At 37.8% G+C, this 18,723-nt stretch overlaps 1 protein-coding gene across 1 annotated transcript in view; it reads left to right on the top strand.

Moving 5' to 3' along the window:
• Positions 1-18,723, top strand: part of TTK (TTK protein kinase) — a 144,664-nt gene that overhangs the window by 101,697 nt on the left and 24,244 nt on the right. Inside the window, exon 19 of the mRNA XM_006873279.1 lies at positions 74-171. Coding sequence (XP_006873341.1) covers positions 74-171 — 98 coding nt within the window. The remainder of the gene's footprint in view (positions 1-73; positions 172-18,723) is intronic.

Genomic DNA, 18,723 nt, shown 5'->3' with positions numbered 1-18,723 from the left:
GTAACCACTACACTACCAGAGCTCCTTACACTTGTTTACAAGTAAGTAAGTTAATACTATAATTTTAATTTAGGTATCAATGATAAAGAAATTGAACTTATGCAGATTGAAATTGATCAAACATGTGATCAAGATGTATTGAAAGTTACTGGTAATTGCAATGTGAAAATTGTAAAAAAGAGAACCAATTGGAAAATACAGCCTTGGTGATAGAAATAATACCAGAAATCACATGAGAGAATTCTGCAAGACCAATTTATTCATTGAAAATATCTTAAACAACACAAACAACAACTATACACATGGACCTCACCAGATAGAATACACAGCAATCAAATGGACTACATCTGTGAGAAGAGATAAGGGAAAAGAAAAGTTCACTATCATCGGTAAGGATAAGGCTAGGGATCGATGGCAGTTTCTCCTAGGTAAGTTCATGTTGAAGCTGAAGAAAATTAAAACAAGTTCATGAAAGTTACAGTACAATGTTGAGTACATTGCACCTGAATTTAGAGACAATCTGAAGAACAGATTTGAAACTTTGAACACTAAAGACCAAGGACATCATATATGAAGAAACCAAATGATCATTGTTGTTGTTGCTGTTAAGTGTTGTTGAGCCAGTTCCAACCCATAGCAACCCTGTATTGTCTTTCTGAGGAGCAGCTGGTGAGCTTGAACTGCTGACGTTGTGTTTCAAATCAACTTTGCAGTCCAGCGCATTAACCCATAGTGCCACACCAAGACTCCAAAAGGTCACTAGAAAGACAAAAAAAAAAAAAAAAAGACCAAAATGGATGTCAGAAGAAATTCTGAAACTTGCTCTTGAACACAGAGTAGCTCAAGCAAACGCCAGAGATGTTGAAGTAAAGAGCTGAACGAAGTTTAAAATGAAATGTGCAAAGAACTGGAGTAAAAAATAAAAAACGAAAAACATACTCAGCATTGTTCAAGCAGAAAAAACTGAAGAAAAAATTCAAATCTTGAATTGCAATATAAAAATGAAAAAAAGGTTAATGTTCAACTATGTCAGGAAGTAGTATGTGATCAAGAACTGACGACTCTAAAGGAAGAAGTACAGGCTACACTGAAGACATTGATGGAACAAACCCTCCAAGAACACCCATACTTGCAGTTAACACCCATTAGACCTGGCTTCAATGGCTGAATGATCAGAAATTGACTAGAGGAAGAAAGAAGAGGGAAAAAAGAGTAATCCACTACAATTTGATGAACTTGACCTATACTCATGGATGTAGTAGCTCAAAAAAGGGAACGAATCTTTACAACAAGAATCATTCCCACCCCCTCAGTCCACAGGGTTGACAGGGATGGGCAACTTAGACACTGGCTACCCAAAATGGGGGACTACAAAGGCACGAAGTGACTAGCTTATAAGCTTTCAAGAGTGAGCCTAGTTTCAGAAGGTATGAGGGAAGGTAGAATCTCCACTGAGTGGTTTCCAACCTGTCTGAATGGGGCTGGTGAAAGGAGATGGGAATAAGACTCAATAGTGGTTCAATAGTGAATAATTGTTATCAGGACTGATTATGAGTGTTACAAATGTAAAGGTAGGTGTTTGGTAACAAAAGAAGAGGAGTGGTTGATTTTGCAGTCCAGGAACAGAGAACCCTGGGACCATCAAGGGATAAGAGTGGAGTGTGGGACCCTATCCAGAGAAGAAGTGACACCAGATATGGAGGCAGAGATGATGACGTGGAGAGATGGAGCGGCTGGGGACCCTGGACTCAGGAAGGGAGAGGGGTTGTGTGCTGAGAGCCTTTTGGTTGTTTAAATGGTTGTATATTCCTGAGTGCTTCGGTGTACATCCAAAAAAACCCAGAGAGAATGGAAGCAAATGCTGTTGAATAATGATGCATGGAGGGGATTGTAATCATTCAGTGAAACGAAACATGATGGGATGAATGTAAAACTGATGTTCTCTTATGTGAACCATCATCCAGTTCTCAATGAAAACTTAGAAAAAAAACAAAAAACAAAACTCTAAGAACTGATGGAATACCAATCAAGATGCTTCAATAAATGGATGCAACACTGGAAGCACTCACTTGTTTACACCCCAAAAATTGAGACAGTTACCTGGACAGCTGTCTTGAATGTATGTATTTTATCTTTGTCCATTTCAAAGAAATGTGGATCAATGAAATGAAGAAATTACTGAACAATACAATTTATAGCACAAGCCAGCAACATTTTTCTGATGATAATTCAAATACGGTTTGCAGCAGTACCTGGATAGACCTGTCACAAATTCAAGCAGAATTCAGAAGAGGACATGGAAAAGGCTTATCATTCTTGCTGAAAGATAGATGGGTGAATGCAGAGAACACCAGATATATGTTTACCTGTATTTTATAGATGACACAAAGGCATTCTTCTGTGTGGCTCTACACTCTTGTTGGTAGGTCCGCTTGTATCAATTCCAACTCATAGCGACTCTATGCACAACATAAAAAGTGTTGCCTGGGCATGCACCAGCCTCACAATTGTTATATTTGAGCCCATTTTGGAACTGTGTCAATCCATCTTGTTGGGGTGTTCCTCTTTTTCATTCACCCTCACTTTATCAAGCATGATGTCCTTTTCAAGGGACTGATTCCTCCTGAAAACATGTCCATGTCCAAAATACGAGAGATGAAGTCTTAACATTCTTGTTTCTAAGGAGCATTCTGGCTGTATTTCTTCCAAGAGATTTGTTTTTTCTTCTGAAAATCCATGGTACTTTCAATATTCTCTGCTAACATCATAATTCAAGTGCATAGATCATTCTGTGGTTTGTTTATTCATTGTCCCATTTTCACATGCATGTAAGATGAATGAAAATACCATTAATTGGGTCAGGTGCACCTTAATCCTCAAACTGACAACTTTGCTCTTTAACAATTTAAAAAGATATTTGCACCAGATTTGCTTAATGCAATACATTGTTTGATTGCTTGACTGCTGCTTCCATGAGCATTGATTGTTAATCCAAGCACAATGAAGTCTTGGACAACTTCAGTCTTTACTCCATTTATTATAATGTTATTTATTTCTCCAGTTGTGAGGTTTTTGTTCTTTACATTGCATTGCAATCCATGAACATGTTTAGCATGAAGGTTGTAGTCTTTGATCTTTATCAGTAAGTATTTCAAGTCCTCTTTGGAATGAGTACAAATATGGATTTCTTCCAGTAAGTTGGTTGGCCAGGTCACCCAATTTCTTGGCATAGACAAGCAAGCATTGCATCAGTTTGTTGAAATATTTCCATCAATTCCTGGAGCCTTATTTTTCAGCAATGCTTTCAGTGCAGCTTGGGTTTCTCCCTTCAATACCATCAGTTCTTGATCATACACTACCTCTGGAGATGATTGAACATCAACCAATTCTATTTGGTACAGTGACTGTGTTTATATCGTCCATCTTCTTTAAATGTTTCTTACATCATTCAATATTTTGCCCCATGGAATAGTTCAATATTACAACTGGAGGCTTTAATTTTTTTTTTCTTCAGTTCTTTCAACTTGAGAAATGCTGAGTATTTTCTTGTCTTTTCGTTTCTAACTTTAGGTCTTTGAACATTTTATTATAATACTTGTCTTTGTCTTCTTGAGCTATCCTTTGAAATTTTCTGTTCAGCTTTTTTACTTCATCATTTCTTCCATTTGCTTTAATTTCTCTAAATTCAAGATTAAGTTTCAGAGTCCCTTCTGACATCTATTTTAGTCTTTTCCTTTTATTCCCCCTGTCTTTTTAATAACATTTTGCTTTCTTCACGTGTGATGTTCTTGATGCCATCCTACAACTCTTCTGGTTTTGGGTCATTAGTGTCTAATGCATCAAACCTGTTCTTGACATGGTTTGTAAGTTCAGGTGGGACATATTAAAGGCTATATTTTGGCTCTCTTCATCTTGTTTTAATTTTCTTCAGCTTCAACCTGCACTTGCACATGAGCAATTGATGATCAGTTTAATAGTCAGTCCCTGACCTTGTTTTGGTTGATGATATTGGGCTTAAAAATTGTCTCATCCTATTTGTTGTTGTTGTTAAGTGCCGTCAAGTCGGTTCCAACCCATAGTGACCCTGTGCAGAGTTTCCAAGGCTGTAAATCTTTACAGGAGCAGAAAGCCTCATATTTCTCCCACGGAGTAGCTGGTAGTTTCGAACTGCTGACCTTAAGGTTTGCAATCACTACTCTATGTAGGTAATTTGATTAATATGTATTCCATCTAGGGAGGTCCATGTGCATAGGAGCCTTTTATGTTGTTGGGGGAAAAAAGGGATTTTAAATGAAGAAATCCTTGGTCTTGAAAAATTCCATCATGTGATCTTCACCGTAGTTTTTATCACCAAGGCCATATTTTCCAACTACTGATCCTTCTTCTTTGTTTCCAACTTTAGCATTCCAAACACCAGTAATGATCAATGCATCTTGATTGCATGGTTGATCAAATTCAACCTGAAGAAGTTGGCAGAATTCTTCAATTCCATCATCACTTGACTTTAGTGGTTAGTGCGTAAATTTTAATAACAGTGGTATCAATTGGTCTTCATTGTAGGTGTATGTTGTTGTTGTTGTCAGGTGCCATTGAGTCGGAACCAACTCATAGTGACCCCATGCACAGCAGAACGAAACAATGTCTGATCCTGGGCCAATCTCACTACCGCTGCCACACTTGACACCATCAGTGATGCCACTTGGCCGATCCATCTCGTTGGGGGTCTTCCTCTTTTACTCTGACCCTCCATCTTACCCAGCATGACATCCTTCCCTAGCGACTGTTCCCTCCTGACAATATGTCCAAAGTATGAGAGACGAAGCGTAGCCATCCTGGCCTCCAAGGAGCACTCTGGCTGCACTTCTTCCAAAACAGATCTATTAGTTCTTTTGGCAGTCCATGACACTTTTAGTATTCTCCTCCAACTCCACAACTCAAAGGCATCAATTCTTCTACTATCTACCTTATTCACTGTCCAGCTTTTGCATCCATATGAGGCTATTGAAAACACCATGGCTTGGGTCAGGTGCACCCTAGTCCTCAAGCTGACATTTCTGCTCTTCAACACTTTAATAAAAAGTTCCTGTGCAGCAGATTTGCCCAATGCAATATGTCCGTCGTCTGATCTCTTGACTACTGCTTCCATGAGTGTTGATAGTTGATCCAAGAAGAATGAAGTCCTTGACAACTTTAATCTTTTCTCCGTTAATAAGAATGTTGTTTATTGGTCAAGTGGTGAGGATTTTTGTTTTCCTGGCATTGAGATGCAACCCATACTGAAGGCTGTGCTCTTTGATCTTCATCAGTAAATGTTTCAAGTCCTTTTCACTTTCAGCAAGCAAGGTTGTATCATCTGCATATCGCAGGTTGTTAATGAGTCTTCCTCCTATGTAGGTGTATAGATATTATCATATCACAGGCAGCATTGTACTTTAAGATAGATCTTGAAATGCTCTTTTTGATGATTAATGCAAAGACATTCCTCTTCAGCTTGTTGTTCTCAGCATAATAAATCATATGATTATCTGATTCAAAATGTCTGATTTACCAGTTTCTAAGATATAAGTCTCTATTAATTCCATTTCATTTTGACAATTTCCAATTTTCCTAGATTCCTAACTTCTCACTTTTCGTGTTTCAATTATTAATGAATGTTTACAGCTGTTTCTTTCCATTTTGAGTTGTGCACATCAGCAACTGAAGGTCCCAAAAGTTTTACTGCATTCATGTCACTAAAGTAAACTCCATTTTGAGGAGGAAGCTCTTCCCCAGTAATATTTTGAGTGTCTTCTAAACTAAGGGCTCATCTTCTAGTACTGTATTTGACATGGTTCTGCTGCTATTCATAAGGTTTTCAGTGACTAATCATTCAGAGGTAATAGTTAGTGGTCCTCCTCTCCTTCTTCCTAGTTTGTATTAGTCTGGAAACTCCACTGAAATCTGTTCACGATGATGACACCCTGCTAGTATTTAAAATACCGGTGCTATCGCCTCTAGCATGACAGCAACACACAAGCCACCTAAGCTACAGAAGAGTGGTGGCCCATAACTCTTCCACTTGCTGAAATCCTACATAGTGCTTTCAAAGGGCCCCCTTTGTGGTAAGAACAAGAGAAGTTTGGAAATTAAATGCCTTAGTACGTTAGGATTCACATAAGTTAGTTCCTTGTGTGGGTGTGGGTGGGGTTACAATGACAACAGCTGTCCTAAGCAGGAATTTCTGGTTTGGGTGTGAGCCTGGGTAAATGATAGATGTGAAATAATGACAATGGGCTCAGCATGGACAGGCATGCTAAGTGGGTCAAGTCAGATTGGAGGACATTGTCAATCACAGGTTACCCAATCCATCCTGTGGACAGTACACGACTTAATCTCCTGCAAATCTATACTTTAATTTTATCCTCATCAGCTAGCTCTTCTATGGCCAAGAACAACAAGGAGCAAGACAGGAAGTATTCAGTGCAAGCAGCACCTCACCATGAAGAAGACTGGGTTTTTCATCTTTCTCCTATAATCAAGATGGGTCCTTTCTCTCTCTCTCTCTCTCTCTTTTTTTTGCGATTTGGCAAAAAAAAATTTTTTTTTTCTTGCTTCTCTCTTGCCTATTCCAGTCACACACCAATTTCCTTCAGCTATTCCTTCATTTCTATTTCAAAACCACCACCTTTGTCCTAGTATTCAGACATCTCCACCTCACTCTTTTTAATGGTCTCCAATCAATTTAGTTCCAATTCATAGTATAGGGCTTCCAAGGAGTGGTTGTTGAGTTTGAATCACAAATTTTATGGTTAACAGTCCGGTGCTGATATTACAGAGCTGCACCAGAACTCCTAAATCAATTATGTATACCAATAATTCTCAAAGTATGGATGCTACACCAGTAACATCAGTATCACTAGGGAACTTGCTAGGATTGCCAACTCCCAGGCTCCACCCCAAACTCCCTGAAGCAGAAAGTCTGGGGTGGAGTCCAGTGATCTGTTGTTTAACAGCAATATAATGAATGGCATGTATTCCTCCACGTGAAAGCTTCTGAAGCAGGGATGGATACCACAGCCAGAACTACCTGTGAAAAACTTTTTATTTTATTTTTTAATCAGTTGCCTTTTCAGCTATGAAATCATGAATGGCCCCCCATTCCTTACAGGATTAAATTTGAATTTAATACTGCACCAGGCTGGAATTCAAGTTCCTCCTGTATTAACTCTTCCTCTTCTGTATTTCCTTTACTCCTGCCAGTTTTTGTTCTCTGAATTTCCTGCCAACCCTTCCACTTCCCTTTCCATATTATCCATACTTACTCATATCCTGTGCTTCTTCAACAGATAGTCCAAGTCTTACCCCTGAACTTAGCTCAAAGAATTTTCTCCTCTGAAAGAATATTGTGCATATTATGGTCTAATACACTCATTTTTGCCTGTTGTTGTTAAGTGCCATCAAGCCACATCCTACTCATAGCGACCATATATAGGGTTTCCAAGGAGCGACTGGTGAGTTTGAACTGCCAACATTGTGGTTCAAACCGACCTTGTGGTCCAGTGTTTTATCCCACAGTGCAACACCAGGACTCCAATTTTAGTACTTACTTATTTAAGTTTGTATTGTTAGCCTATATTTTATGTACACATATATGGTTCTGGTGGTGGTGGTTATGTGCTGTGGAGCCGGTTCTGACTCATAGTGGCCCTGCACAAGGTTTCTGAGGCTGTAAATCTTTACAGGAACAGAAAGCCTCATCTTTCTCCCATGGAATAGCTGGTAGTTTCGAACTGCTGACCTTGTGGTTTGCAGCCCGATTCGTAACCACTATGCTACCAGAGCTCCTTATATATGGTTCTAGTTACCCTAAATTGATTATAAACCTCTAAGGATTTATAATATTAAGTCTTTTTCTCAGTCACAAAGTCTGATTACTTCTTTATACTTTACATTAGTATTTCCAAAACTGGAATAGTATAAGAATGTTCAGTGCATTTGTGAAAAATAGGTATTCCCAAAATCCCACCTCAGACCTTTTGAAATAGAATCTTCAGGAGTTGGGCCTGGGGATCCCTAGTTTGAATAAGTAGCCAAGATTCTTAACATCAGTCATGTTTTGAAAATAATTATTATAAACAGTAAGCACTTGAAAATATTGAATTTAAAAAAAACACCTGACTTTTTGGTTAAATGAAAAAAAAAAAAAAAACCAAGGGAAAAGTCTTAGTAGACACACCCTGTGAGTACTTGCTGTAAGGCTGAATCTGTAAAGGAAATTTGGGAGAAAAGAGTGGGGGCTTATAGCAGGAGAAGCAAAGTAGGAAGGGAAATGACAGGAAAACAGCTGGAGGATTTAAATGACACACTGGGAGCGACATATCCCTCAAATGCCAGCATCAACTCTAAGTATTAAGCTAGGGCTGGTGAGTAGGAATCAAGGGAGAATATAGTCAGATGAAAATGTCTCCTAATATGTCTCACTCTGAAAGCTGAGTGGTTTTGATATTCATGAACAACCAGAAGTCAGAGAGTTGTTGTCTTCCTAAATCATACACTGAAGATATCCCTAGGAGGGTAGTCTTGCTTTCAGAATTTTATTACCCAGGTTGATATGCATCACTTTACAACAGAGCCCAGAAAGATTGAAAACTTGCCCAAGAACACATTGCTGGTTATTGTGAGAACAGATGACTTTTCTTTAAAATTTAATATCTTCAGCTATATTTTTTTTAAAGTTATATTCATTTTACATATAAATAAGAATTCAGACCTATCTTGAGTCCAAATTTTAGGAGAATATATAATCCTAAAAAATAATTATAACTGAGATGAGCTCAATGATTGATGTAAAACAACTATCAGGGTGATTGGTACATAATTATAAATGGTATTGTTGCTGTTAAGTGCTGTCGAGGCAGTTCCAACCCTATACAAGGTTTCCGAGGAGTGACTGGTGAGCTTGAACCACTGGCCTGGCAGTTAAAATGGCTTTGCAGTCTGGCGCATTGATTCACAGCGCCACAGTGCTTGTCTATTCTTCCAACCATTAAATGTTCACCCTAACCTGAAAGTTTACTTATTTCTGTATTACAGGAAGGGACTTTGAAATTATTTAGATTTTAATTTGAATCCTGAATCTCACTCACTGGATAATTTTGTTCATAATTGTTTCATCTCTCTAAGTCTCAGTTTATCTGTTGTTGTTGTTAAGTGTCATGGAATCAATTCCCACCCATAGCAAACCCAAATAGGATTTCCAAGGCTGTAAATCTATGTAGGAGCAAAAAGCCTTATCTTTCTCCTATGGAGACTGGTGGGCTTGAACTGCCAACCTGAGGTTTGAATTTCAGTGTTTTTCCTACAGAGCCACTGTGCTCCCTAAGCCTTGGCTTAACTAAAAAATCAGATAATAATACACAGCATGTTGTTCAGAAGTTTCACTTAAAAATTACTTAGCACAATGCCAGACATTTAGTAACAACTCAAAAAGATCAAAATGGATTTCAGAAGAAACACTGAAACTTGCTCTCCAGTGTACAGATGCTAAAGCAAATGGAAAAAATGAGGAGGTACAAGAGCTGATCAGAAAATTTCAAAGGTCTGCTGGAGAAGACAAAGTCAAATATTACAACGAAATGTGCAAAGATCTGGAGTCAGAAAACCAAAAAGGAAGAACACACTCAACATTTCTCAAGCTAGGCGAACTGAAGAAGTTCAAGCTGCGACTTGGAGAAAAGACTGAAGTTGTCAAAGACTTCATTTAGCTCAGATCAACCAACTCTCATGGAAGTAGCAGTTAAGAAATCAAATGATATATTGCATTAGGTAAATCTGTGGCACAAGACCGCTTTAAAGTACTGAAGAACAAAGAAGTCAGTTTGAGAACTAAGGTGGATGGACCTGGAGTACATTATGCGAAATGAAATTGGTCAATGGTATGAGACCATGTTGTAAAAAGTTATGAAATGTTTTTCTTGATTTAAAAAAATCATTCTATGATGTTTAGGGGTGGGGGAGGAAATTATTCATGGACTAGAGGGTAGACACATGCTTGTTGTTGTTGTTGTTAAGTGCCGTCGAGTCGGTTCCGACCCATAGCGACCCTGTATAGGGTTTCCGAGGGTGTAAATCTTTATGGGAGTAGAAAGCCTCATCTTTCTCCCGCGGAGCAGCTGGTAGTTTCAAACCGCTGACCTTAAGGTTCGCAGCCTGATTCGTAACCACTACGCTACCAGAGCTCCTTAGACACATGCTAACATACGTGAAACGTGCAACGAATATACATGACAGGGCAGGCAATATAAAACAAGAGGGAGGTTATCAGAGGAACCATGAAAGTAGTGGGAGACAAGGAGAAATGCAAGAGTTAAAGTGAATAGAGGTCAATACTGTTAACTAATGAATGAAGCAAAGCACATGATTTGTTTAATGTAAAACTGATGATCTGTTCTGTGAACTTTCACTTAATTCACAGTAAAAAGTTAAGAAACACCAACCGTAAGGCAGTAAGACAAACTCTGACAATATATTAGATGTTTAGAACAGTTTTTAAGAAGGGAGTTTGCGGGGGAGCTAAAAGAAATTTAGGAAATATATTTTTAAATGGGTTAATAATGATCTAAACAGAATAGAGACTATCCTAACAGTCCTCAAAATTACCCCTATTTTCCTGGCATGAGAAGGAAGTAATGCAGCACTTTGCTGTTAGCCCAGGGATGAATGTTCTTATCCTTTCCTTTCTTCCTTCTGGATTTTTTTGTTCCCCTAGAAATTCTTCTTCCAGAACACAAAGAGTCCCTGATTCATGACAGAGTTCTGCATTGCCATCTTTGTTGTAAGTTCAGACATAAGTCAAATGCCTCAATTTCCCCCCAATTATTGCCTTTTGTTATTTGTCTTTGCGAGCTGGGAATATTATATATAATATTGTTGCTGTTGTTAAGTGCCATCTAGTCAGTTTCACCTCATAGAAACTCTATCTAAGGTCTCCGAGAAGTGGCTGGTGGGTTTCAATTGCTGACCTTGCAGTTCAAACCATCCTTGTGATCCAGTGCATTATCCTGCAGCATCACACCAGGATTCTGTATATATGGAGTTTTCTTCTAAATCCAACCTGAATGTCTAGCAGCTTCCTGACAATGTACTGCTGCAGCCATTTTTTTAATTGTCTTCAGCAAAATTTTACTTGCATGCAATATTAATGATATTGTCCAATGATTTCCACATTCCGTTGGGTCACCTCTCTTTGGAATGGGCACAACTATGGATCCCTTCCAATCACTTAGACAGATAGTTGTCTTCCAAATTTCTTGGCATAGATGAATGAATGTCTCCAACGCCGCATCAGTTTGTTGAAAGATTTCAATTTGTATTCTGTCAATTCCAAGTTCCTTGTTTTTTGCCAATGCCTTTAATACACCTTGGACTTCTTCCTTTAATATCATTGGCTTTTGATCACATGCTATTTCTTGAAATGGCTGAACATCAACCATTTCTTTTTGATACAGGGACTCTGTGAATTCCATCCATCTTCTTTTGATGCTTTCTGCATCATTCGATATTTTGCCCACTCCACTACCAGAGCTCCTTACTTTGCCCACAGAATCCTTCAATATTGCAAGTCGAGGCTTGAATTTATTTTTTTCAGTTCTTTTAGCTTGCGAAGCGCCAAGCGTGTTCTTCCCTTTTGGTTTTCTAACTATAGATCTTTGTACATTTCATTATAATATTTGATTTTGTCTTCTTGAGCTGCCCTTGAAATATTCTATTCAGTTTTTTACTTCCTCATTTCTTTAATTTGCTTTAGCATTTCTATTCTGGAAAGTAAATTCCAGCGGCTCCTATGGCTGATGTTCAGTGCCTCCATTTTGATGTCTTCCTACTTTCTTGTCTTCTTAATGACCTTTTGCTTTCTTTCTGTATAATGTTCTTGATGTCATCTCACAGATCTTCTGGTCTTCGGTCATCTGTGCCTAATTCATCAAATCTGTTCTTGAAATAACCTGTAAATTCAGTTGGGATGTGGTGAAGGTCATAATTTGGCTCTTGTGAACTTGTTTTAATTTTTTTCAGCTTCAGCCTGAAGTTGCATATGAGCAACTGATGTTCTGGTTCACAGTCTGTCCCTGGCCTTGTTTGGATTGATGATATGGAGTTTTTCCACCATCTCTTTCCACAGATGTGCTCAGTTTGATTTCTGTGTGTTCATCTGATAAAGTCCATAATTATAGTAATACTATATGTTATTTAAAAAAGGTATTTGCAATGAAGAGGTCACTGGTCTTGCAAAATTCTACCATGAAATTTCCAGCATTGTTTCTACCACTAAAGCCATCTGTTCCAGTGACTGATTCTTCCTCTTTGTTTCCAACCTTGCATTCCAGGTCAGTGATTCAAACCTAGCAGCTGATCCTTGGAAACCATACACAGGTTCACTATGAGTAGAAAATGACTAGACTACACTTAACAACAACTATATATATATACATACATATATTATGTAGTATATGCAATGGTTCCAACTCACAAAGACAAATGAAGAATGAACTTATAAAGAAATTAACAATAAAAGTCAATAATAAAAAAAAAATTGAGGTATTCAACTTATGTCTGAACTTACAACAGAGTTGGCAGAGCAGAACTCCATCACAAATCTGGGATTCACTGTACACTGGAAGAAGAATTTCTAGAGGAACAGAAAATCCAGAAGGAAGAAAAGAAAGGATAAGAGCACTCATCCCTGGGCTAGTAGAAAAGTGTTGCATTGCTTCCTTCTCATTCCAGGAAAATAGGGGTAATTTCAAGGACTGTTAGCATAATTTCTACCCTGTCTGGATCATTATTATGTATATATAAACATAATATACATACAAGATACATACTCAAAGGACTTCTGATGTGGCGCTGTAGGATTAGCACAATCACAAGGTCTACAGTTCAAACCCACCAGCTGCTTCGTGGAAACCCTATATAGGGTTGCTATGAGTGGAAACTGACTCAATGGCACTCAACAACAACAATACATACAAGAGGGCTTCAAAAAGTTAATGAAAAATGGAATGAAAAGATAATTGAATTTTCCACAAACTTAAAAATACTCCCTCACATATAGATGTATATTGTTGTTGTTAGGTTCCAATGTATCAGTTCCAACTCACAGCAATCCTGTGTGCAATGCAACAGAACACTATCCAGTCTTGCACCATCTTCACAATTGTGATATGTTTGAGCCCATGGTTGTTGTCACTGTGTCAATTTATCTTGTGGTTCTTCCTCTTTTTCAATGACCCTCCACTTTACCAAACATAATGTCCTTCTTTAGGGGCTGCTCCCTCTTGACAACATGTCTAAAGTACAAGAGAAGAAGTCTCACCATTCTTGCTTCCAAGGAGCATTCTGGCTGTACTTCTTCCAAGATAGATTTGTTTGTTCTTCCAACAGTCCATGGTACTTTCAATGTTCTCCAATGCTATTAATTCAAATGCATAGATTCTTCTATGCATTGTCCAACTTTAATATGCATAAGAGATGACTGAAAATACAATGGCTTAGGTCAAGAGCACCTTAGTTCCCAAAGTGATATCTTTGCTCATTAGCATTTTAAAGAGGTCTTTCATAACAGATTTGCTTAATGCAACACATAGTTTGATTTCTTGTCTTCTGCTTCCATGAGCATTTATCGTGAATTCAAGCAAAATGAAATCTTTGGGTAATTTACATCTTTCCTCCACTTATCATGATGTTATTTATTGATCCAGTAGTGAGGATTTTTGTTTTATTTATACTGAGGTGCAATCCACACTGAAGATGATAGTACTTCAAATCTTCATCTCTTTCAGCAAGCAAGATTGTATCATCTGCATATCACAGGTTGTTGATGAGTCTTCCTGCAATCATAATGCCATGTTCTTCTTCATATAATCTAGATTCTCAGGTTATTTGCTCAGTATACAGATTAAATAAGGGTGATACCTAGCACACAACTTTCATGATTTTAAACCATTCACTTTCCCCTGTTCTGTTCCAATGACTGCCTCATAGTCTATGTACAGGTTCCTCATAAGCACAATCAAGCGTTCTGCGGATTCACATTCTTTTCAGTGTTATCATAATCTGTTATGATCCACACAGTTGAGTGCCTTTGCATCTTCAAGACAGCACAAGAATACATATTTCTGGTACTCTCTGCCTTCAGCCAAGATCCATCTGATGTCAGCAATAATTTCCCTCATTCCACATCCTCTTCTGAATCTTGTTTGAATTTCTGGCAGTTCCCTGTTGATGTATTACCACAACAGCTTTTGAATTATCTTCAGCAAAATTTTACTTGCATGTGATATTCATGATAACAGTCAATGGTTTTTGCATTCTATTGGATTGGGCACAGATATGGACCCCTTTCAATCAGTTGGTCAGAGAGCCGTCTTCCAAATTTCTTAGCATAGACAACTGAGTGCCTCAAGCTCTGCTTGAGTTTGTTGAAACATTTGTATTTGTATTACATTAATTCCTGGCATCTTGTTTTTTGTTAGTGCTTTCAGTGTAGCTTGGACTTCTTTCTTCATTACCATTGATCATATGGTACCTCTGGAAATGGTTGAACACTGACAAATTCTTTTTGGTTCGGTGACCCTGTGTATTCCTTCCATCTTCTTTTGATGCATCCTGTGTCAGTCAGTATTTGCCCATGGAATCCTTCAATATTGAAAGTTGGTACTTAGATGTGTTCTTCAGTTCTTTCAGCTTGAGAAATGTTGAGCGTGTTTTTTCCATTTGGTTTTCTAATTGCAGGTCTTTGCACATTTCACTATAATGCTTGACTTTGTCTTCTTGAGCTACCCTTTGAAATTTTCTTTTCAGCTCTTTTACTTCATTATTTCTTCCATTTGCTTTAGCTTCTGTACATTGAAGAGCATGTTTCAGAGTCCCTTCTGATATCAAGTTTGCTCTTTTTTTCTTTTTCTGTCTTTTTAATGATTTAACTTTCTTCATGTTGATGCTCTTAATGTCATTCCACAACTCATCTGGTATTCACTCATTTGTGTCTAATGCATCAAATCTGTTTTTGCGTTGGTCTTTAAATTCAGGTAGGATATATCTAAGTTCACATTTTGGTTCTCCTTGTCTTGTTTTAATTGTCTTCAGCTTCAAGCAGAACTTACATATGAGCAATTCATGCTCTGTTCTGCAGTCAGTCCTTGACCTTGTTTTAGCTGATGATATTGAGCCCTTCATTGTCTCTTCCTACAGATGAGGTCAATTTGATTTCTCTGTATTCCATCTGGGGATGTCCACATGTACAGTCACCCTTTAGGTTATTTAAAAATATATTTTTAATGAAGAAGTTCTTGGTCAGGCAAAATTCTGTCATGCGATCTCTAGAATCGTTTCTGTCACAAAGGCCATATTTTCCAAATACAGATCCTTCCTCTTTTTCACATTCACAAAATCACTAGAAATTATTGATGAAACTTGATTGCATGTTTGATCAATTTTAGACTAAAGAAGTTGGTAGAATTCTTCAATTTCATCATCACTTGCTTTAGTGACTGGTATGTAAATTTCAATAAAGGTATTAACTGGTTTTCTTTGTATGCATATGGATATTATCTTACCACAGATAGCATTGTACTTCAAGCTAGACTCTGAAATGCTCTTTTTGATGATTGTCCTCTTCAATTTGTCGTTGCTGGCATAGTAAATCATATGATTGTCTGATTCAGGGTCGCTAAAAGTCGGAACTGACTCCATGGCACATAGCCACCAAACAACCAATTGGGTTTGACTCAGAATAACCATGTACAGGGTTCCAAGGAATGGCTGGTAGGCTTGAACAACCAACTTTGCAGTTTGCAGTCCAGTGCTTATCCTACAGTGTCACACCATGACTTTGTTATTATAATTAGTAATTATATATTAGTTGTTGTTGTTGTTGTTAGGCACTGTCTAGTTGGTTCCGACTCATAAAGACTCTATGCAAATCAGTCAATAAGTATAATAAGGATTGATACCATGCCACCATGCTGTGTAGGTATCTCTATGTTTAATTGATGAAACAGTAGTTAGTCATGCCACCTTTGACATATTGATCAGTATAGGTTGCTTGCTGTGTTAACAAATCTCGCTTTCTTAATCAATGTTCCCTCTGCATCTTCCATGTCACAAGCGCTTGTGAAATGGACACTTAAACACATAGCCTTCAGGTTGCCACAACAGTAGGAAAGTGAGATCTGATGAATAAGATAAATAGGAAGAATATTGAAGCTCTTAAGGATTTCATTTTACTTGGGTGGATAATCTGTACCTATGGAAGCAACAGTCAAGAAATCAAACAATGTTTTGTATTGGGCAAATCTGTTGCAAAAAACCTTGTTAAAATCTTAAAAATATGTCACCTTGATGACTAAGGTATGCCTAATGCAAGCCATGGTATTTTCAGTTCATATATTCAAAGGCTGGACAATGAAAAAAAGAAAAGTTAATGCACTTTAATTATGTTGTTGGTGAAGAACCGGATGATCCTTATGACTGAAAAGGTGAGTCTTTGTCTCACATACTTTGAACACTCTATCAAAAGGGACTAGATCCTGGAAAAGTACATCATGCTTGATAAAGTATTTGTTGTTGTTAAGTGCCATTGAGTTGGTTCTGATTCACAGCAACCATGTATAGCGTTTCTGAAGCATGGCTGATGTGTTTGGACCACCAACCTTGAAGTTAGCAGTCCTGTGCTTATCCTACAGCACTTATCCTACAGGATTCCTGGTAAAGTACAGGGTCGGTAGAAAAGAGTAAGGCCCTCAACAAGATGGATTGACACAGGAACTGCAACAATGGACTGAAACATAGCTACCGTTGTGATGAGGGAGTTCTCATGTGAGTGTGTAGGATAAGCATTGGACTGCTAACTATGAGGTCAGAGCACCTGATGGGTTTGAACTGCTGATCTTTTGATTAGCAGTCCAATGTTTAACTCACTACACAAGTTGGTTAATTTAATTCTGTATTAAGGGAGGAGGATGTTAGGCTCATGTGGTCGTGGATACAAACTGTATTTTCAAACACAACATTATCAGTAATAAACCTGGGTTACCATTTATCTCTCCTTTGTGCCATATTTATTGGTGTTAAACTTAGGAGGGGAAAAAAAGGTGGTTATTTATTGTCTCCCCTCAAACTGCAAGAGAAAGAATACACCTTATGATCACTGAGTCAATTCTCATTCATAGCAACCGTATAGGACAAAGCAGAACTATCCCATAGTGTTTCCATAGTTATAAATCTTACTGAAGCAGACTACCACATCTTTCTCCCAGGGAATGCCAGTTAGTGAGAAAACTGATGCTTATAAAAACTGAGACTATATAGAAAAGTCACATACTTATCAAGTGAAAAAATGGGATTCCAATCAAGTTGCAGCAGACATGTCTTCTTAAAATTATACATTATGTATTTATTTTTTTTTAATGTGTTGTAAATTCTATGAGTAGCAGCAACAACATGCCTGTACTTACAATCTTCTTTAGGAATGGGTTTTCTTTGTTATGTTAATTAGGGTTACTGTATCTTGAGTCAATCTCTTTGGAAATATAAAAGAGATTAAACAAGCCAACAGAGAAGCAGAGATGGGACACCCATGGGAGAAAGATGTGGCAGTCTGGCATTTATATCTACTTCATAAAAGAGTTAAGGATAAAACAAAACTACATATGTTAAGTGTGGTGCTTAGCTTCTTATTACTTTACAGAAGCAAATGCAGATAGATTGAATTTTAATTGTTATGGGAAGGTGAATTGATAAGGGCAATTTGAAATTTGTGCATTTACTTAGAAAATTCTCCTGAAAACCTTTCAAGAACAAATCTCTACACAATTGTCTCTTGCAGAGTGTGTTGTTGCTAGTTACCTTTAATGTACAGAGCTTTATAAATTGATAATCATTTTTATTATCTCCTGCCACCTGGTGTCTTATTCAAGTAACTACAACTTGTAATTGTTGGTTCATAGTAAAAATGATCCTATTCAATACAGACTAGGCATTTCCTCTGGACCAGGCATTGTATTAAACCCTTTATGAGTGTTCTTTCAGTAACTCATTAATTCACCATTTACCAAATACTTATTGAGGTACTTCTACATAACAGTAAATGTTTTATGAATTGTTACTTTATTCTTATGTTGTTGTTGTTGTTGTCAAGTGTCGTCGAGCCGATTCCGACAATAGCGACCCTGTATAGGATTTCCAAGGAGCAGCTGGTGAACTTGAACCGCCTACTTGCAGTTCAAATGGCTTTGCAGTCTGGCGCATTAATCCACAGCGCCACACCAGGATTCCACTTTACTCTAATAACATCCCCATAAAACCAACTAAACCTGCTGCCATCAAGTTGATTCCAACTCACAGCAATCCTGTATAGTGTTTGCAGCTGTAAATCTTCGTTGTTAGATGCCGCTATCGAATCTGCCCCGACTCGTAGTGATTGTGTTATGCACAACAGACCCTATGCAAACTGCCCTGTACTGCGCCATTTTCACAATTGTTATGCTTCAGCACGTTACTGCTGGCACTGTACCGATCTATCTCATTGTGGATCTTCCTCTTTTTAATTGACTGTCCACTTTACCTACCAAAATGAACGCTAAAAACTTCAATCTTTTCTCTATTTATAATGATGTTATGTATTGATCCAGTTGTGAGGAATTTTGCTTTATTGACATTGAGGTGCAAACCATACTAAAGACTGTG

This window comes from Chrysochloris asiatica, unplaced genomic scaffold (assembly GCF_000296735.1).
Source record: "Chrysochloris asiatica unplaced genomic scaffold, ChrAsi1.0 scaffold00233, whole genome shotgun sequence".
Taxonomy (NCBI): Eukaryota; Metazoa; Chordata; class Mammalia; order Afrosoricida; family Chrysochloridae; genus Chrysochloris; species Chrysochloris asiatica.
The sequence above is the reverse complement of the archived record's forward strand: the minus strand, read 5'-3'. Positions and strand labels throughout refer to the sequence as shown.